Below are 22,347 nucleotides of genomic sequence, written 5' to 3'. Positions count from 1 at the left end.
TATCAATTTTTTGATAATTTGAGGTAAGTTTTGCCTTAACCTTTTTTTTAACTCTCTTTTAAACAAACATATATCAATTTCTTATCTCATTTATTTTAATTTGGCTTATTTATACCTCTACAAAATAAATAGAAATTCCTTCTATAAAAGATATTATTAAGACTAAATCTTTTACTATCTTTATATCATTTATCATTATATTTTTACTACATCTTTCAACTAACCTCTTCTATAATAACATCTATATTTTTATTTTTTATTATATAGTCATGTTACCAAATAACAATGGATGAAAGAGTAAAATTTGAATATCATCATTTTGTAAAGGCCATTGTAGTAGATCCAAAATATGCTTGTAAAAGCTCAAAATTTTAGAAATAATTATGAACTTGTTTCATCATATATGCAATTTTTTAAGTCTCATTTAGATAGCTTGCATTTATTTATCAACTACATTAGTGCTAGTCAGATCAACTATTATAACTCATGTAATATTATACCATAGTGCATATATAGCAACAAAAAAACTAATATAAAAAGTTGAATTAGAATTTCATCTTATTGTTGCTTATTCATATTATAAGCACTTGTGGTTTATTTGCCAATATCCAATATTACTATATACACCACAAGACATTGTCAATACTTTATATTTGTAGTGCTCAAATCAAGATAGATCTCTTCTTGTATCATTTCTCTACAACAAATTCCTTCTTGTATGTACCATCTACAATTCAGCAATAAGTTGTGGTTGTTTTTGTGACATAATTTGAAGTTCTATAAGTACAAGTATTTGTTGATGTTATAAAAGATTATTGATAGTTGATGCAAATTTTTCTAACATGTTGGACAAGGAATCAATTGCATTCTTGACAAAAAAATGGAACTTCAATTGGCTTTGATATATACCAATGGTACTCAAAGTAATTGAGATTAAAGCATCATTTTTTACATTGCATAGTTTGAATTAGATGAAGGTGTGGTAGGCGAAGTATTGTAGTGAAAGTTCCTTTGTATGGCTCAATATTACCTACAATATGAAAATGTACAAGTTTAACTTTTTTATAGACCTTTTTCAATGTATAGTGATAGATTAATTGGTTGATATCCTAAAAAAATTCAATGCAAGGAGTTGGATTGATAAATGTCAAGATGCATATCTTTTTACAAGAGAGTTATACTACGTACTCCTTGTATATGTGTCAAGGATAAAAATTTAATGAAAGCAAATAAAAAAGTGAGACTTTCTCAAAGAAGTATGACAAAATAAAATTAAGCTATTATATATATTGAAAAGAAATTAGAATGGATGTTGCCAAAAGATAAGAAAATTAGAGACTCTTGAAACTAGAATAGAAGCAAGAAAAGAATTGATATGAGTAAAAAAAGGCTTCATTCTTGCTTCTATTTTTACTATCTACATAAGAGCTATATAGTGATATTCTATAGGACCTCCAAAACGTGTTAACTTTATACAACACATATTTTAATTTGCAAGATAAGTTTTCTATATAGGCGCCACATAGTTAGCTTGTTCTGCAAGCTACCAACATGTAGATAACTTGTTGACTAAGTTTCTAACCTATCAATCAACTACAAATACATATAAAATCAAAGCAACATCTATAAAGATTCTAAAATGATTTCTTAGAAGATATTATGAAATAAATCTACTTTCACATACTTCTACCTATTCATATTATTTAGGTAATAATTACAATAAATATATGTCTATGACAACATATTCTTAATGAGAAACTCTAGGATCTAGCATATACCAACCAAATTAAATTTACTTGATCCAAGATGTTGCTTGAACATGTAGTATATGCCTTTTGCTACAGAGATTACAAAGTTACCAAGGTAATAAATCTTCTTTGTCCAAGCAGCAAGAAATATTTTTTTATACACATGAATCTATATATTCTTAATGTAAATAATTGTGTTGGAGAAATTGGAATTCTAGATCTCTACAAAAGCACTCCATTATGCTCTAAACTTATCTTTTCTATACTTACACTACTAAGTGTTAACCTTGCAAAAATTCTTGCTACTACTTATTTGTAAAGTCTTGCTTGCAATTTTCTAAGTTATTCTTGTAAATATGCTAGAAGCATAGAAAAATAGTTACAGATAGAAAGATTTCTTTATTTGCATTAATTATAATTAATTCATAATTTGCAACAAACATGTTAGGCTAAAGTACCTTAATAAAGAATTGTTTGATATATTCAAGCATTATATGGTAAGATACAACTTCTTCCAAAGCCATGAAAATAAGCACTATTATAAAAAAACTATTGAAAATCATGCATCTAATAACATGTAAGAGCATCATTTGATATTTTTTGCTTTTATAGGTGGCATCAATCAACAATAGTTTTAGATTCATGGAAATAAGATTAATTGAAATAAGACAAGAAAAATAAATGTGGAACATTGTTCCACTATTTATTATTATGTGTACTACTTGGAAATCTTAGCAAGTGAAGTCATCTAGTAAAGCTTCAAGTGGTGTCTGTTTATTGAATAATATCTTAAAAAATATTTAACAAGCATTATAGATTGACTTTTGTATAGTAACAAGTCTTCTATCTTATTAGCACATAATTGTCAAAATCTCATACATGCAAATATTTGCATGTAACAAATTGTCAACACATGTCATTTCAATTGTCATTAGCTTCATATGAATAACATGTCTAGAAGGAGTCAATAATGGTTCATAATTGTCCTCAAGATTAGTAATCTTAAAGTGCCAATAATTGTCTCTATTTTTCTAGCCAAGCAATAATTTTAAGTAGGCAACTAATTTTTTGTTTTGACATATCTTGCTTTCAAAAAAGCTCAAAAATGGTGCTTTTGTAGCCACCATTGTGGTCACAACAATACCATATGTGGCAATATTTCTTTGAGTGCTTAGTCACAATGACATAGTTATAATCTACTATCTGGATTTTGATGTCTTTGAACAATTCTTTCCATGAGTTGTATATTTTTTCTAAATCTAGTAAAAATAGGCTCATTATGAAAGAAAAAGAGAGAAAGCAAGAGTAAAAAAGAGAGAAAAAAAAAATAATGGTAGAAAGAAGTTGAGACAAAATTTAAATAAAAATTCAATGCAAATACTATTGATTCCTTGTTTTAAGATTGTACATGCCACTTAAGTAGCAACTCCGCATTGTCAAATATAAAGAACAAAAATCAAAACTTAGAGACAAGTCATGTAGCATGAGATTATTTAAGATAATCTTTCAAAGAAAGGATTATATGTGTGTATTTGTGTGAGTGAGAGAGGAATTTCTATAGCAAGAATAGACCTCATTTGATAAATGAGCTAGTGTAGTATTTTGCATTTGTTGTGCAAAAGACATGCATTGCAGTTTGGCTTACTTATTGTATAAAATACCTACAAAAAAATATCTCCTACTATTGCATATGATCTTTTGTCTAGATTCTACCTTAATAATTATAAATTCTTATAAATTCGAGTTACAACTTAATCTTAATTCCACTTTAATACTACTAAATTTCTATAAATTCAAGTTTTAACTTATAATATATATATATATATATATATATATATATATATATATATATTGTCATTTAACTATTAATAAAATATTTACTTACTCCATAAAAATTAATCTTCAAAAATTTATGCCCTAAATTTTCAACATGTCTATAAAAGATTATGCTACTTGCCACACTCATTCTCATCTCAACATAACAATGTGTTGTTGAAAGTTGTATCATTGTGCACATTCTTCCTCCTCTTGGTGGTATATGCAATGTTGTTTTATGTGTGGTTCTTTTGCATAATTGGTCCTTTATTCTTTGATTGGAAATGCCAAGTTCTCTCCCTTTGCATTTTGAATCATTTGCAATTCACACTATGATATTGTCTTTTCAATTATTGGCCCTCCTATATTGGGTCACATTCAAGATTCTAATGTGATAGAATTAGAGATGCAACTATTGTCAAAAAGAAAGTTGATAGAATTGGACAAGATATCACCAACTTTCTACAAGATCAAGGAGAGACTAGACAATTGTGGCATTGCTAAGAATTGGAATGTATAGAGATCTTGTGTGGAGGCAAGTACATCTCAGATAATCATATCGAGCTCAAAAATTGCAAGAAGTTGATAGTGGACGCTACTCCTATTTTGAAGAAGACAATGCTTAGCTCCAATATCCCATCTACCATTGGAGCAGGTTCATTGTAATTGAAGAGTATTCAACCTATTATTCAATTTTTACAGGATCTTTCATCTTCTAGTGCTTTTTGTCTTTATTTCCTTTTAAAAATTGCAAATTATCCTCAATTATCACCTATGTGTCCCTCTTATTTTCTTGACAAGTAACCAAGTTTGAATTTCTTTAACTTATAAAGCAGCGGCCTGAGTTTAGTGCTTTTATCAAAAATTCCCTTCCTACTTATCTTCATTTTTTAAATTATGATATTTAATTTTTAAGAAACTAATAGAAAAACGACAGCATCTGTAGTTTATTTTAAATTTAATATATCAACAATAACCTAACTACTTAACATATAGCTCAAAATTATTAATAAATGAACTATGTATAATACACAAGGATTACATTGTTTACAAATATTATAAGATAATTTAAATATACAAAAGAATATAAATTAGTAGAATTATTATTTTTTTATTTTAAATATTTCAAATGATCTTATATAGTTATTAAAAAAAGCTAAAGTACATTTTTTGTAATTCACTCTAATATGAAATTTTTGGCTCTATACTAAAGTTTATAGTTAAAAATTTAATTGACCAAATGTTATAATTTAAGAAAATTAAAAATTCCCAGAAAATATTTAATCAGTAAATTTATTCATAAAAATCAAATTAAATAAAGTGATGAGATAGATATGATCACCACATGACTGTTACTTTAATGGTTTTTTTAAATTTTATTTTAGAATGTATTCTAAGCCATAACTACATAAAATTTGTTATAAATATACATATTTATATGGAAAAAAATTTGCAAATCCTTCAAAAATATTGACAAAAAATACTTATTAATATCATTTACATAACTCTTTTGTTCTAATAAAATTAATTGATTTGTTAAATATTTGTAATTGAATGTCCCTTCATATATTTCTTTAATATAGGTGGCTTTAATTAAAACTTCTAAAGTTGAATTCATGTTTAAACAACATAGTAGACATAGTAGACATGCTATAGTTTATAAAAACCAATTATATTTAAATCGATCCTAATTTGTAATTATAATAAATAAATAAAACTATTTGGTAATCCAAAAAAACCATTGACAAGATAGCTCAGCATATCCAAAATAAAATTTTATGAAGAGAACTACTCAATTGCATGAAATGGCCAAATTGACCCCATAAGAAGTCTCATGATGCACAGTTCTTGGAGCCCCTACATCAATGCCTTGTTCTGATGGGAAACCAATGTCTGATCTCTCAAAAATCCCTGGGCCGTAGACCCCATCAGCACTCAATAACTCCATTCCTGCATTGAATAGTTCCTACCATCTGTTGTCTCGATTTAAACCATATTAATAAATATGGTAAATACAATCTAATTGAGAAAAATTTGGAATGAATACCGAAATGCACGCCCAGCATTGGAACCTTAAAAATGGTTTCGTATAATTTCCAATTTATGCGGACGTGGCTTTTGCAGTCACTACTGGTTCATCGTTGAGAGACTTGTGAAAGGCAACCTGTTCCAAAGTTAAACAACACAAGCAACTATTCGTGAGTTTCATGCCCGCTTCAAACAGCAACAGAGAAACATATAGCAAGAGATTCTCGCAAGCCATTGTGGTTTGCCGAGTGAAAATGGTTCGGGGATGTCAAACCAGGAGGAAAAAAAACATATATATATATATATATATATATATATATTATCGAAATTTACACAAGACACCAGTATGAGGAGAAGCTAATTTCATGAATGGTCTCTCACTGGAGCTTAAAGTGTCGTCCAATCCCTTTCTCTCCTATTCGCATTATTTAAGCCTCACTACTAAAGAATAAGAAGGGGTAAGATGCCATACCGACGTGGATATCTTCATAAGCTCCCTGAGAGCCATCGTTGCGTAACATGATGCAGGTAGCGTGAAACTCAATTGAAAAGCTGTCTGCTCATTCTCTACTTTATTTTTAGAATCCTCTGTGGATTCTTCAGAAACTTTCTGAATTCTGTCCAGATCAGTCTCAGCTAAAGTTTTTGTTGGATCACTATACTTCAGTATTTTCCTGAAACAAATATAACACAGATGTAAATATCAAGAGCTGATTACAAATAGTCAATCCAATACACTAAACAACATGAAGCAGAACTTCGTCAGATGATAAACCTGTGCCACAATGCAGATAGGTATACATATAGAAAAAGAAAATTACCACTCCAAGTTCACTGGTTTCTGAAGAAACAGTCTGTACGCTCCAGGCAGAAGAGGTAACGCAAACTCCCTGCTCAAAGGAGACACCAGAACATGAGCTGTGTATGTCAGAATAGGACAAAGTCATGAATGGAGCTAAGGTACATAATAAACTTCTATATACTAAAAACGAAAGTAAAACATGCAATTACAGATATACAACAGAAAACTATGCGTTTATGCAGTGGTAAAGTCCGACTGTTTACACAAACACAGGTACTCACTTCACGTTGTGGGTAGACTTCTGAAGGTCCACGGAATCCTGCAGGGTAACAATTGTATATACAGGGTCAGAAAAAGGGGCAAGCAGAGCTGCGGCAACATCCTTACCAAGGAAAATCTAAATATTCTTGAATGTACCTGGTAATACAAAGAAATTCAATAAAACTACAAAGAGAACTCAAACTCAGATATGATAAATGTGATTCTGATGTGCAAAAGTTGTTTCCAATGACTGACAAAGAAACCATAACAAGTGGATAAAAGATAACAGTACTTGATACACACAATGCAAAATGAGACTCGAGGCGAAGACAGTGCTTTACGACTCAAGCACACAGTTAACCAATATGTCAAGGGCACGAAAAGCATGCTTGCAATGGTATTGGTCCAGACCTTGCTCGCCAAATCATGGTACACATCGGCAGTGCCGTTAGCTGGGAATATAGAAGAACCCCTGCACACATGTAAAAACGTCTAAAATCATGTAGTATCATGGCAATTTCCAATCAGCAGCTAGTATCACTTCAGTAGCGGTTGGACAAACAGATGTAGAGGGTGTAAAGATCTGTTACTACATGAAGTTGAGGATAACACTATATACTATGTTCATAATGGTATAGCACATACCCTGGTAAAGGAAGTAGCACATCTGAAATATTGTACTTTCCTGACGCAACGTCTTCTTTTGTCAAGCACTGTACATAAAAATAAAATTGAACTTCTTTAAGAAGGCATTAGTTTCCATAAAGAATGTAATGAAGGCATTTCTACATCAGAAGTGAAAGTATAAAAGTTGAAAGAAGACCTTGATTTTGTTGCTGGCTTCAGCAGGAACATCAGCCTCTACCACATCATCAAGTAACACTTCAGGGGCTCGTACTTCCGAATCGTTAAAAGAGGATTCAACAATCTTTGATTCCGGTGCTTCATCAGTGCCCTGTAAATCCTTGTCATACACAAGATCTCCCTCAACGACCTTGTCAACCCCTACACACCAATTGAAGAAACATATCAGTCAGAGCTATTGTAAGACAAATAACCTAAAATTGCCAAGTGCGCATTAACTGTGAATTTTGAAACTCTTGATTACCATTGAAATGATCTACATTCCATTCCTTGTCTACACATCCTTCTCTGAAGACTAAACAAGACTCTGGGCTTCCGCAATGTGTTATACATTGCATATGTAGTTCAAAATGTATAGTTAGTAAAAACCTGTCGATACAGGTGAAACATACCATAAGTTTTGGCGCGATAACTCGCTGCATGATTCCAAAGAAAGCTTTGGTAGCTGTGCACGTACCTGATCATCAAGTTAAGTTCCTGAAAGTCAGCTCTTATTAATCACGTTGATTGAATTGTTGGTTTAAGATGTGCACTTGCTTTGTATATTAAATGTCCCCAAGTATCAAACCCAAAAACATCCAAACGGGGATTATCAACTCTTCTAACAAAGATGACTGACGAGTACCATGAGGACAAAACCCCTAACAAGGGGAAGATATTATCATAGTTCAAACCCTATTTCAACTGTAACGACAAACACACAGCATATACAACGTTACAGTAGACAACCATACTGGTCTCTTTCCTAACTTCACAAAGCATTTGAAACATCACATAAAGGTGTACCCTGCAAAATTCTACACTAGGCTTCATGAAGGAGAAGAGTATGAAATATACATCAGCCGCAATGTTCTGGGAATAGAGCAGATTGCTTGCAGGTAGTTTTTGGAATCACGCTTGAGACTTCCTAGCTGCCCAAATCCACGACAGCATCAAAAACATGACGTTATTTAGATGTAGACCCTTCCAGATTTATGGTTACAATTCAGTAGAAATCAATAGAAAGAAAGTGTAAATCAGAACTAAATCTTCGGCATCAATGCATTCATGCTCGTTAAGTTCTTACAATTGCCCGTTCAGCAGTCAAGTAACGGGGAAACTTATGCAAGGCCCCATCGACATTTCCAGTCTTCTTGAAATATTCTCGTGCTTCTTTAACTTCTGGTTGATGTGTTTCTGATGTCAAGGAACTTTCACAGAATCTAAATATATGATTTTCGCGACCAAGCGGTTACCACAATTTATGATAATACAATTGGCTAATACATATCCCTATATTTCGAGAGGACGCGGAAAAACCCACAGAAAAGAAAAAGAAAATCAAAGCACAAATCAACAACAAAGATAACTCACAAGATGGGCAATGACGATTCACAGGTACTAAAAAATAGCAAAAGAAAAATCTCTGCCATATTCAAGCAACGAAAATTAAGAAACATTCGGACAAGTCTTCCTATCGTAAAACCACCATCAAACTAGAAAAAAGAGAGAAGCAACAAACAAGACAGGATATCTTCTTCCCGCGGATCTAATATCAACTCCGCCGCTGCTTTCCACTCTCCTCTTATTAAGGCGGCTCCGACATTGTGTGTCGCTATGGACCCACTTCCAAATCGCTGCAAATGAGAGCCACGACATAAAGCAAGTCATTTGATAACAGTTGCATGGTATTTGGTCCATAATCTGAAAGTACACTGTCATAATTCACCTCAGACCCAATAATGTGCTGTTTTACAGTGGGTAATAAATAAAACCGCGACACCTTACTTGTAGACCGAAGTAATTGATGAAGCCACTCTCTCCAAGACCTTTTACAGCGTTCTCGATTGACTTGTCAGTTTCTGCCACGACACCTCTGTCGCAAAATAAAATAAAAAATAAGCTTGCCAAGCATTCAACTGAAGACACAATTTGACACAAAGCAAAAGGAACTTTTAGAATCATTTCAGGAACTCAACTGACTATTAAGATACTAATCATTACCAAAACAACCATACTGAACTACTTGAACCTAAGAAAGTCAGAAAGTCACAAACTAGAGGTAAGAAAGTCGTCTAACCTCAAAGTAATAGTGAATCGATTTCCGGACAACATTCCCAGAACCAATGCTTTATCCACATAACTGCAAGGAAGAGCATGTAAATTCTCAAATAAACGAAAGTAAATTCCAAGTCGAAGTGTCCCTGAATGTCCTAACTTCAACAATAGAGAATTGCTCAACGTGCATGGATAACGGATCGGAAATTGCACCTGAAGTTTCCAACTCTCATACCAAACAATCGCTGATTCAAAGCTGCCATTTTTGCTGCTGATTGCTTGAATACGGTTACCTGAAAGTAGGGACGTTGAAGTGGGGAATATAATCAATCAGCACCAAGGTGTTTAGTCCAGAACCAAAATGAAAAAAGATTGCTAGAGATTGGAGCTGGTTTTTAAACCTGCTGTGTTGTAATGGCTCTTTTGTCCTTTGTCCCAGCGAATCCAAAGTTCTTCGGCTATCAATGATGGATAAGCCATCAAAATCCAGAAGCATTAGACTTGAACAGGATGATGCAAACGTACAAAGTTTGACGTGCTTCACACTCTCAAAAAATGATGCTTAATAATGATCTAATACGAAGAAGAGATCCAATGGAAGCCACACAATAAAACGAATGCAAGCGCCACCATATCACAATTAGGCAAGCAGAATGACTAGATAAATTGCAAATACCTGAACATGGAGCATTCTGCCGATAACAGTCAAAGAATCTTGAGTGTCCTTGTTTTCCTTGTAGAGGTGAAACCTGAATTTCAAAGCAAGTATGCACGTTGAGTATTGGTTTCAATTCCTCCAATACATTAAGCAAATACATCTCATGGTACCATAGCATGGCCTACACTTAAAGTGGCACCTATGAAGTAATAGTAATCATCTACAGGAAAAGATATAAGAAACACACCGCAAAAATTTAGGGCGCTCGCTTGGCCAACCATCTGAATCCCGCGCATCGTACGGTTGCTCAAGGCCACCTTCGGTTGCCTTCTGGCGTTTGCTGTCCCTGCCCCAACCGCGACCCCGACCACCGTGCTCCCTACCCCGTTTCTGAAATCGGTTTCCCCCACCTTGGTTACGAGGTTGATGTCGAAGACGAATGCACTTGTCCGTTGCGGAAGCCCCATCGACGGTGTCAGATGTAATAAAGGTTAAACGGCTCTTGAAGAAAGTATGAATCATCTGTAGAGAACACCTCGACCCCATAAATACACTAAGAGGCACACCGACTGGTTGCATTACCTCACGGCTGTAAGTAATACGTGCTGAACAGAGCGTCACTGGCTATATACAAAGTAATAGATCCTTTTCGCTAGTTTACTTCATAGATGACGTGCTAAGAGGTAATGTTTGGCCTAAAGACGGGGAGAACGTAAAAACGCATTTGACATACCCCTCGGTGGTTTTTGTCATCATCAGGTGCAAGTAGGACTGGCGGAACAGGATCGTTGGAATTTGCAATTTGAACAAGAAGGCCTTCCAGCACTTTTGCATTGCTCTCCCCAGCGATCTCTTTAAAGGCCAGAACATCTGCAGCATAATCATCACTCAAGGGTTTTGGCTGCTTTTCCCCGTTGACCTCCTCTTCATCGTCTGCTACACCTTCCTCAGAAACTTTAACAACTTTTGCCCTTTCCTGATGCAGTGAACAAATTGATAACCGTTACTCAAACCGTGAATTTGTCCCTGGCACAAGAGAGATCTCATGCAAAGAAACAAAAAGGGCAACTAGAACGTCTGCAGGAGCGAAGAAGAGTGGCCCGCAGCTCGAAAGAGTAATGAAAAGCTCAAGAGAAATAAATTAGCACGAGACGGTATCTAACATACCTCTAAAGGAGCCTCAAGATCCGAGAGATGAATGACATTGCCTTCAAGATCAACCTCGTTTACAATAAAATCTGAAAATCTAATAAAACAATGCGCGACGTCAAAGGTCATGATCTCTGCAAAGAGAATTCAACACTTCTAAGAACATCATCATACACCATTGAACAGATCTATCTAAGTTCATTGAGAAAGAAAATGGAGTCTACAACGCATCTATACATAAACAGAGTCTAACATTACAGCTCTCCCCCTTGAATAAAAATCTTACCTCTGCTTCAGAATACCTCGAAAACCTGGGAGAGAATTCGCATAACTCAAAATCCCAACATTCTCTTCTGTAGACATTTCTGATTTCACATCACAATTTCACATTACACTTTTCAACAACTACAAAGACCGAGCCCAACAATTCAAAACACACTCACGACTTCTCGTCAGAATTGCTGTAGCCCTAAATTGTTTCATTTGAGCTTCAAAGTAAGGTGCGTCCCATTTCCGGAAAAGCTACACTACGGAGGTACATCAAAGCAGTTACAACTCAATGTACCAACAAATTCCATGATTAATACCTGACCCTAGACAATACGGTCTCGCTACTACCAATGTCTAGAAAACATTCCTCCTCGTGTTTTGCACGGGTCCCTCGTATTACCAACCAGCTAGCTAGACAATAAATGAACTAAGAAACTAAGACAACGTCAAACAGCAACATACACGCATCGTCTTCACAAAAGAGAACACTGAAGGAAAATGAATATAAACAAAAATCACAGCGGCAAAGATAAGAATAATTTCTTTCGAAAAGAAAACACAACTCGTTCCCCATTTACCAAATACGGCGCGTTTTGTCCTCCAATTCTTCAAAATCTGCAGGGCTTCAACTGTGACCGAAGTCTCTTCCTCCAATAGGACACTACCAGTGATGCTCCCCCGCTTTCCTTGAACTCCAAGAGCTCTTACTGCATAGCCCTGCTGAAGAATCTTAAAGAAGCAATTCCGATGATCATGCAAATGTAAAGCTCGCACTGCGAAGCTGGCGACTCCAACGAAAATTTGCATCACATGCACAGAACACTCCTCCACAATTACCCGCCAATGCACATCTAACGTGGTGGAAAAAAACTCCTTCTCGCGGCGACAGTGTCTGGCTAGAGGGAGGAATCAAATGTCACGCGCTTCCGCCTCGTCGATGTTTGGATTATTAGAACGAATCTCTTGGCTTCCACGAGGAGAGTGATGCTCATAAGAAGTGAGCCCCCGCGACCACAGCAAAAGTTCTCTCTTAAGCCCTAAACCCTTGTTTGTGAACGATGACGACGACAACGGCGACGGAGGCGACGGAGACGATGGAGACGACGGAGACGGAAACCAACGATGGCCTGGCCGGACGGCGACCGTAGACGCGGCCGCGCGTCGACGGCAATGCGCGTTTCGTGGGATTTGAGACAGAGCACTTACTTTTACTTTTTGAAAAAAAGTAGAAAAAAGCTTACTTAGAGGCGAGAGATTGGTTTTTGATTAGTTGTTAGTGACAATGTTTTGTTTTGATTGGTTACTTCTAATGGTTTCTTTAGGAAGTGCAGAATGGATTTGGTGAAAACAAATTGAGACAATTAAATTTAATTGTGAGAATTCAACAAATTGTATTTTGCTTAATTTGTGCGTATGTTTGTAATATACAATCCATTCAATATTTGATGGAAGAAATGACAACTTCATATCTTAAATGGTATTTTTGAAGAAATTTTAAAATTATTAAATATACTACGTAAAATGACCACAAGATTGTTTAGAGATTTTGTTTTGATTATTTTTACAAGAAAACAAATAAGCAAACAATTTAAAGATTGTAGATTATTTACATAGAAATCAAATAATTACATAGTTCTAATTCCTTATGATGAATAAAAGGATCATCTCTGCTTCCATTGCAAGATAAAATCATGACCTCTAACTTACTAAATAAGTGCTTTAAACAACTAAATTAAAAAAGCTGTAAAAAAGTGGGATATAGATCTTCATAACTCTTTCATGCTAAGTAATCACTCTACTCATCTGAGTTGAAATGTATTGAACTGGCTTGTATTAAAAGGATGTAAAAATTTTTATAGTGAGTTAATTTGTGCTTGTATATAGAGCATGCCAGTAGAAAATTTATAAGAATTTTATGTTTTATATCCAAAGATGCTAAGTGTGCTTGGGCTTTTGAGTACTACTTGTGAGGTTTTCACTACCTAATTGGATTTAGGTGTTTGAAGTTCCTTGCGGGCTATGCTAGCTCGTTTGATCATATCAATGATCATTTGATTTGTTTTGTATTAGTATGACTCAGGTTTAGTTACTTATCTTATAATAAGTGATCTTTTTTTGATAATTCAATATTGTGCATAATCTACATAAAGATATCTTCTACCATCACCCTTGAAAGATGTTCTCTAATATTTATGACATTATCTTTAGACTACTACAAGGAGGTGGATTGTAAGAGTTAAAGTTATATTATCATTTGTTGTATGGGGGGAAGGCTTCTCCAGCTTATTGTACTTTGTTTGAGTAAATCACTATTATTGAGTCTATCCTATATTGGTGCAAAGGAGGTAAGGCTACTTGAATTTTTTGTAATCAATTGGTAAGGTTTTTAGGAAGAAGTTGAGATGGAAGAATGTCTTCCACTTAGAAGAGAGAGAGGGAGGGAGGAGGGGGTGTATTGTCAATCATAGAAGATTTTCAACTGCACCCATTTCTCCATGGATTTGGATTCTATTATATTGTGGCACTTGATGAACAATAGTATTTGTATTTTTTGAGCTGTAGCTAGATATCCATTGCTACTAGGATTGTTATTTGTCAAATGTAGTAGAGTGTTTTTTCAAGGTAGAAATAGCCCTCTTTTAGATTGTATGCGCATTTTTAGTACCATATGTACTAAATTATCACCCACCATAGGACATTCTACATTATATTTTTGGTGATAGAGCTTGAATTGCTTGCATTCCAAAATGTGGCCTCATCTTGTGCATTAGTGCTATTAGCAAGCATTGGAAATGTACCATGTAATGCTATGTCCTAAGTGAGGTTGAAGGTAGAGGAACCTACAAGTCTTTAGATGGTTGTATATTTGTCCCATGCTATTATAACCTGAAAGTAAGAGAGAAATATATGCTGTCCTATTTCTAAAATTTAGCCTTTGCATAGATTGCATTATCTTTTTTTTAAAATCTTGAATCTCTATTCCTTAATAGAAAAGCCTTTTGCAATCACCAACCACATTATGACTAAGTTTTTTTGGAGTAGCTATGGACGCCGCAGTCTAGAAAGTATTGGGTGTGTTAGACTAGAAAATACTTTTGGCATTCCATTCTCTTATCAAAGGCCATTTGCTTATATTGATGCTATAAAATGATTCAATATTCTCTCTTTGTAGTATAATTAAAGTATGTGTCAATTGACATTGATTCCCTATTTGTGCGATATCCATTCTTTTGGATCAATTGTGAAGGACCTTGATAGGCCCTCCTCTTGCATCTATATTATATAGGTAGTATTAGAAGAATTTATTGGATTGAATTCCATCATCTTGTCTATTTGGCTTTTGATAATTACTCTTGCTTTGTATGATGCCTATATAGACATCATTATTTAGATATTGACATGTTTTAGTCGATTTGTTCTTTTGCTATTTGTGTATTATATATCCTTGATTGCTTCACATCTAAAATAAAAAATTAAGGTGCAATCTAATCTCTCATTGTCAAAGACATGAACTAAAAGAAGATGCATAAACTTGAAAAATTTGTATCAAAAGAAAATTGAAAAAATAGAAATAAAGTAGTATGTATATTAGAAAGAAATTGGAATGGCTATTGCCAAATGATAAGAAAACTAGAGACTTTTAAATCTAGATTAGAAGCAAGAAAGGAATTGACAAGACTGAAGAAGGCTTCACTCTTGCCTCTATATATACTATCTAACTAGGAGTTACATGACAATGTTCTATAGGACCTCAAATATATGTTGACTTTGTAGGACACATGCCTCAGCTTATAAGGCGAGTTTTCTACTTGTGGGTCATATAGTTAGCTGGTTCTTCAAGCTACCAACATGTGTGGCACATGGCCAACTTATTGACCATGTTTCTAACCTAAAAAGTCAATTAAAGACTTCTATAAAGTCAAAGTAGCCTCTATAAAGCTTCTAAAAAGCTTCTATAAAAGATATTATAGAATTGACCTACTTTTACCTACTATTATCTAAATCATATAAATAATTATTGTTTACATGTATATGTCCATGACACTTATAGCCAATACATGAGATTATATGAGGTTTTACATAATGGTGGTATTGTATTATGTGGGGCCTGCTTAAGTATGTATTGAATATGTAGTTGTAAAAGGAAAAATGGAACTTGTAACAAAATGATCCTAACAACTTTAATAGAATCCTAAAATAACTTCAATTAAATTATAATAATTTTAATTAATTTTTAATTAAACCCAAAAGAAGTTTCCAAAATTTATAAAAGAAATATAAAGAAATAAAAAATTAATCTTAATAAAATATATATAATAAAGAAATCTTAAAAAAATATTTAAAACATAAATTTTAATTTAATTCTAATCAAATTCTAATATAACTTTCAAAAAATCTTAATCAAACTCTATATCATTTCTAACTAAATCATAATAAATTCCTAAATCTTAAACAAATCCTAAATAAATCCTAATTAAATTCTAATCAAATCCTAATCAAATCCAAAAAATATCTTAAATCCTAATTTTAGGCCAAATTCTAATCAAATCCTAAGAATATCCTAAATCATAACCTTATGCCAAATCCTAATCAATTTTAGATATTAAATAATCTAAAGAAAATTCCAAATAAATTTTAATTAATTACTATAGTTATTTGAAATTTCAATAAATATTAATTGAATTATAGATTTTAACTAAAATTTTATCCAAATTTCAATCAACAAACAATTAACAAGCACACAAAATTTGAGAAGAGTCAAAGTTACCAATTGCAAGAAAAGCTTTCAAAACCTCTCGATTGTTAGATGCCATCCTTCTTAGACTTGAATGTTGATCTTTCAATATTGTTGTCTCTTTGCTGAATTATTTACTTACTTCAAAAATTGAATTTTTTGTAGATATTCAAGTCTTAATTATTTTCACTAAATTTTGCATCAATCCAACTATCAAATATTATTAGATCTTGAAATCACTCATTGACCTTAAATCTAAAATTTCCAAGACCATAATCTCTAAAAATCCTTATGTATTTTAATCTAACCACTTGATTGATCTCAAATTTTTCACACATATTTATAATAAGTACAAAAATAAATTATCTAATTTTTACGCATACACATGCTACAAAATTCATAAAATATTGACCTTTAAAAACTTGTTTTTATTTCTCAAAATCTAAATCCACTAAGTCCATCAATAATTTTAAAAATCTCTCAAATTTTCAATATTAATCCAAATAATATAAAATCAACATTTAAAAATATTTCTTTAAATTTTCTTTCGAATTCTATTATTTGATTTATAAAAAAATCTTAGGGTTGATTTAAATACTTGGTTTTGTATCTTAAAATATAAGTTTGACCATGGTTGGCAATCAGTTCTCTTTGGCCATCAATTCTTTTCTTCTTAAAGAAATTATTTCTAAAATCAACTCCTAATTCTTTCCTATATATGCTTGTATTCTTCGTTTTTTTAATCTATCTTATTTTATCTTATTTATGACTCAATAAAGTTAATAAAATTTATTTTATAAAAAATAATTCTAATATTAATAGATCTTATTACTTTCTTATTATTTATCTATATATTTTTATTATATATTTTGAATTAGGCTCTTTTATAATTAAAAAAAATCCTTAATATACTCTTCTGTCACTCAAGAGAATTAAAAAGTCACTCAAAAATGATATGATATAAAACTAGAATGGCTATTGCCAAAAACAAAAAGACTAAAAATTCTTATAACAAGACTAAAGACTAGAAAGGCATTGATAAGAGTGAAGAAGGCTTCATTCTTACCTCCATATATACTCTTAATTAGGAGCTATGTAGCGATGTCTTATAAGAACTTTAAAATGTATTGACTTTATAAGATACATAGCTTAACTTGCAAGGCAAGTTTTCTATATATATACTATATGATTAGCTTTTTTTGTAAGCTATTAATATATAGTTAACTTATCGATCAAGTTTTTAACCTACCAATCAACTACAAATATATGTAAAGTCAAAACAATATTTATAAAGCTTCTAGCAAGCTTTTCTAATAAATATTATAAAAAATATATATATATATATTTACTTCTACTTAATCATTTAAATAAATAAATAAATATATATATATATATATATATATATATATATCCATGACATTATCCTCCCTTCTAAAGGTAAGTTTCACAAAGAGCAATCTTCATATATTGAGAATATCTAAGATACAATATATATATATATATATATATATATATATATATACTTCGATCTTTATTCTCTCTAAAGATGGTTAATAGGTCTTTTAAGCCATCAATAGTGTCTCATACTAAGGCAAAAAGACCATCCTATTATTTAATCATTATTAAGGCCTTCGTAACTTTCTTCAAATAAAACATTTAAAACACTGTCAAGAGTTGGTCCTACTTCTAATAAAATCACCAAACATTAGAATTCTCTTTTAAGGTTGTGATGTCAAATACATTGTATTTTGACATCTATTCAAAGCAAGACATGTCATTCTTAAGGATCTTTATCTTGATTATGTATCACGGACATAAACATTTACTTCAATATTACTTATATGATTAAGTAGAAGTAGGTAAATATAAATTAATTTCATAAAGTCTTTTAGTGAAGCTTCATAGATAAGGTTTTGACTTTAGATGTATTTATAGATCAGAAACTTGGCCAACAAGTTAATCTTATGTTGGTAGCTTGTAGAACAAGTTAACTCTACATAATAGCTTGTAGAACAAACTAACCATGTGGCACATACATAGATAACTTGCCTTACAAGTTAAGACATGTGGCTAGCAAAGTCAACATATTTTGGAGGTCCTATAGGACATTGCCACGTACCTCCTAATTGAGAGTATATATCGAGGCAAGAGTGAAGCCTTCTTCATTCTTGTCAACGCTGTTTTAATCTTTAGTTTTGTTTTAAGACTTTTTAGTCTTCTTATTTTTGGCAATAGCCATTCTAGTTAATATTACATTATCTTTTGAGTAACTTTCTAGTTCTCTTCAATGACACAAGAGTATATTGAGGATTCTCTTTCTTTGAGATTCATATCCCTAACATTATGTCGTCTTGAAGGTTGTGAGAATCGTAATTTCTTGTCTGATTAGTTAGCAATTAAAAGTTCTTGAATTGAATCTATTGATTGTTGGTTCTTCATCTCCTTAACATCACAAATACACAAAAGCTATAAACAAGGATAAAAGATAGAATGCTATCTTCTTTAGATCTTTTTTTTATAATAAAGATTTATTATTTTTATCTTAATTTTGATAAATATTGTTAATGAAAAGTCTCATTTTTCTTTACTGTATTTATAAGGTTCTTTATTGGCTTCTATGTACATTCATTAATATCATATGTATGCCAATGAATAAAATAGTTCAACCTATTTTAGTGTCGCCTTAAATCTAAGTCTTCTTCTACCTCAAACTTTTGATTATTATCCAATTTTATATGAAGAGGTAGTATTAGTCTTCTTCTTAAGATATTCACTATCTTATATGGCTCAAGAAGAGACACATGAATATAGGGTGGATCTTCATAGACTTTGGTAGATATAATTGATAAGCAATAAGATTGATTTGTTCACAAATAGAAAAAAGTCAAAGCCTTTGATAGTCTAACTTGTCACAAGAACAAATAGTCTTAATATTATGATAGAGTAACCATACCTTATCACCCATGTTGAATTGTAGTTGTTCCTTGAAATAGGCATCTACATTGATCTTTGGTTGTTCTTGAACTCTCTTCAATTGTTTCTTTATTGTTCCATGTAACTCTAACAAACAATTTATTAAATCTTCTATCATAGGATTATCAACTTTTGAAAAGTCAAAAGTATCAAGTAATGGATCATAACCATAATTGACAAAGAAATATATTTATTAAATAAAAAGATATATTGAATTATTATATGCAAAATTTACCAATGGCAAAAGAGTTGTCAAATCATCTTGATAATAGTTGATGATACACCTGAAATATTACTCCAAAACTTGATTTACCTGTCTAGTTTGCCTATCAATTTAAGGATGAAAAGCTAAAGAGAACTTTATATCCACCTTTAAAATCTTAAAAAATATTCTCCAAAATCTTGATGTAAATTAAATCTTCATATCTCATATAATATCCTTGAGTAATCTATAATAGCAATAGAAATTGTCAAAAAAAAGCTTAGTCATTTTTTCACATATGATAGATTTTGTATATGGTACAAAATGTGCCATCTTGATAAAATGATCTACTATCACAAATATAAAATTATATAAATGTGAGATAAAAAAATTTGTGATAAAATCCATAGAAACAAAAGACCATAATTGTTCTAAAATAAATAATAGCTAAAAAAATCTATAAGATCAATAGCCAAGAGTTTTGGATCTTAAACAAATATCATATGATTGTACAAAGTCTTTGATTGCCTTCCACATTCAAAGCGACCGAAAATCTTTTAATGTTATCTTTAAAATATTATTGTATCCAAAATTTTTAATTATTAAAAAATCATGACAAGCTTGAAGAACACGTAATTGTACCCCACCTTGTGGAATATATATGTATTTACCAAAATAAGGTAGGTTATTCTTAAATTTAAACTTAAAAGAATCATGAAATTTAAAAGAATTATTCTTAATATTATAGACAAGAAGAACAGAGGATATACTTGATTGAATTTGCTTGACAAAGATTGAATCAATAGTTAATGTTGATTTTATTGCTTGAAGGTAAAAATGCTTTGACTTCAAAAAAATTATTCTTTATTGATTAAAAGATGCATCTCTTTCTTTTGATACAAGATAAAAATGTCCAAAAAATGCATCCAACAAATCTTATTTTTTGGATCAATAAATGATATTAAAATCAAATCTCAATAAAGACATGTTCCAATAAGTTTGGCAATGATTCAAAATACATGCTACAATGAAGTATTTGAGCTTCTATTGATTTGTATACATGGTGACTGGACTCAAGGTACCTTCTAGATGATGATACTATTTTTGAAATAAATCCATGATTACAAAGAGCTCTTTGTCATGGATCACATAATTAATCTTGGCTACTAAAACTTTTTTAGAATAGAAATCTATTAGATGGATTTTATTATCTGCTCTTATTTGTGATAATATTGCATTTATGGCAAATTTTGATGTAATTATTTCCATAAAAAATACCTTGAAAAAATCAACACAATATAAGATTGGTGTAGAAACAAAATCTTTTTTTAGTGCATCAAATGATGCTTTGACTTCTTTATTCTACTCAAGTTTGTCTTTACAAGTCAAACATGTAAGTAAAACTATAATTTGAGAAAAATTCTTGATGAAGATCAAATAGTAATTGACAATGTTCAAAAAGTATTACATATCTTATATTATTTTTAGAATCTTTTAATTCATGATAGTTTGGACCTTCTTTGGATCCATCAATAGTCTTTTGTTGGAAATGATGTATTCTAAGAAGTCAACTTACGTAATGAGAAATACACAATTTTCTAACTTGATATATTATCTTACATCTCTAAGTTTTTGTAACACATCAAAAATATGACATTCTTATTTTTTTATATTCTTATAATAGATTAAAATATCATTTAGAAAAAAAATAATAAATTTATCTAAAAATCTCAAAAAATATCATTTATTAAATATTAGAAAGCTATTGGTGCATTTGTAAGTCCAAAAATCATGTCATTGTTTTTAAAATATCCATATCTTGTTCAAAATACAATCTTTTATTCATCTCCTTTTTTGATGCATACTACATTGTATATTCTTCATAGATCTATTTTTACATAGATTATTGCTTGATTGAATTGATCAAAAAATCTCAAAATCAAAGGTAGAAGATATCTATTCTTGATGGTGATCTTGTTGAGTCCTTGATAATCTATACACATTTGCAGAGATTTGTATTTTTTCTTCACAAATAAGATAGGAGCCTTGATTGGAGATTTGAAATGATATATAAAATTTTTAGTCAAATTTTTATTAATATATTCTTTGAGTGTAACCAACTTGTTGTATGATAGATTATAGATTGGTCCAAATGGTGATTGAGTTCCTTCTTGAAAATTGATGGAATAATCATAAGGACGATATTTTAGAAGAATATCAGTATTTTTTTTTCAAAAATAGCTTGAAAATCTTGATATTAGCTAAGAATACTACTTGATATCTTCTAAATATCAAAAATGAGCATGGCATATGTAGCAAAAGATGATCCTTCTTTTGCACCATCTATAAAAGCTTTTGTACCTATCAATAAGGATTTGGATGTTTTAGACTTATATATTTCTATTTTACTAATGGAATTTTGGATTAAATTAATAATAAAATTAAGATTATAAGAAATCTAATTTATTTAAAGATTATTTTTTTTAACTAAGATAATTTTAAAATGATTGGATTAAATATAGATCTTATTATATTAAATATTAATATGATATTATGATCTTTAATTGTTACATCTAAAGAAAAAATTTCATGCACAACACCTTTAGAAGATAACAAATAACCATCAATGACTTCTATATATATAGGTTTAGTTTTCATAATTAAAAATATTTTTTATTTTTTGACAAAATCTTTGTTTATAAAATAAGTTGAGGCTCCCAAATCTAACAAAGCTAAGACTTTGTGTTTTTATGGTCTTAAATAAATTTCTATTATAAAATAAGGTAAAAGATCTAAGGAAAGAAT

General features: G+C 31.3%; 1 protein-coding gene across 2 annotated transcripts; it reads right to left on the bottom strand.

The window, feature by feature from the left end:
• Positions 1-5,325: 5,325 nt before the first annotated feature.
• Positions 5,326-12,694, bottom strand: LOC112295584 (multisubstrate pseudouridine synthase 7). 2 transcript variants are annotated; one of them, XM_024547356.3, is made up of 21 exons: positions 12,211-12,694; positions 11,649-11,727; positions 11,381-11,459; positions 10,947-11,189; positions 10,461-10,735; positions 10,232-10,304; positions 9,957-10,013; positions 9,769-9,848; positions 9,578-9,640; positions 9,286-9,373; positions 9,032-9,134; positions 8,585-8,688; positions 8,356-8,429; positions 7,911-7,975; positions 7,478-7,659; positions 7,300-7,367; positions 7,066-7,126; positions 6,675-6,712; positions 6,413-6,481; positions 6,064-6,265; positions 5,326-5,727 (listed from the first exon to the last, which is right to left on the bottom strand). In XM_024547356.3, exons 1-21 carry the CDS (start codon positions 12,437-12,439, stop codon positions 5,665-5,667), a joined length of 2,295 nt encoding a protein of 764 aa, XP_024403124.1. In that variant the 5' UTR covers positions 12,440-12,694; the 3' UTR covers positions 5,326-5,664. The 2 variants fall into 2 exon arrangements, with proteins under 2 accessions (XP_024403124.1, XP_090100360.1); XM_090244234.1 differs by having other exon boundaries at positions 11,381-11,496; positions 12,211-12,584.
• Between the last annotated feature and the right edge of the window lie 9,653 nt (positions 12,695-22,347).

This window comes from Physcomitrium patens, chromosome 18 (assembly GCF_059467195.1).
Source record: "Physcomitrium patens ecotype Gransden chromosome 18, ASM5946719v1, whole genome shotgun sequence".
NCBI lineage: Eukaryota > Viridiplantae > Streptophyta > Bryopsida > Funariales > Funariaceae > Physcomitrium > Physcomitrium patens.
This window is presented reverse-complemented; position numbering and strand designations above follow the sequence as displayed.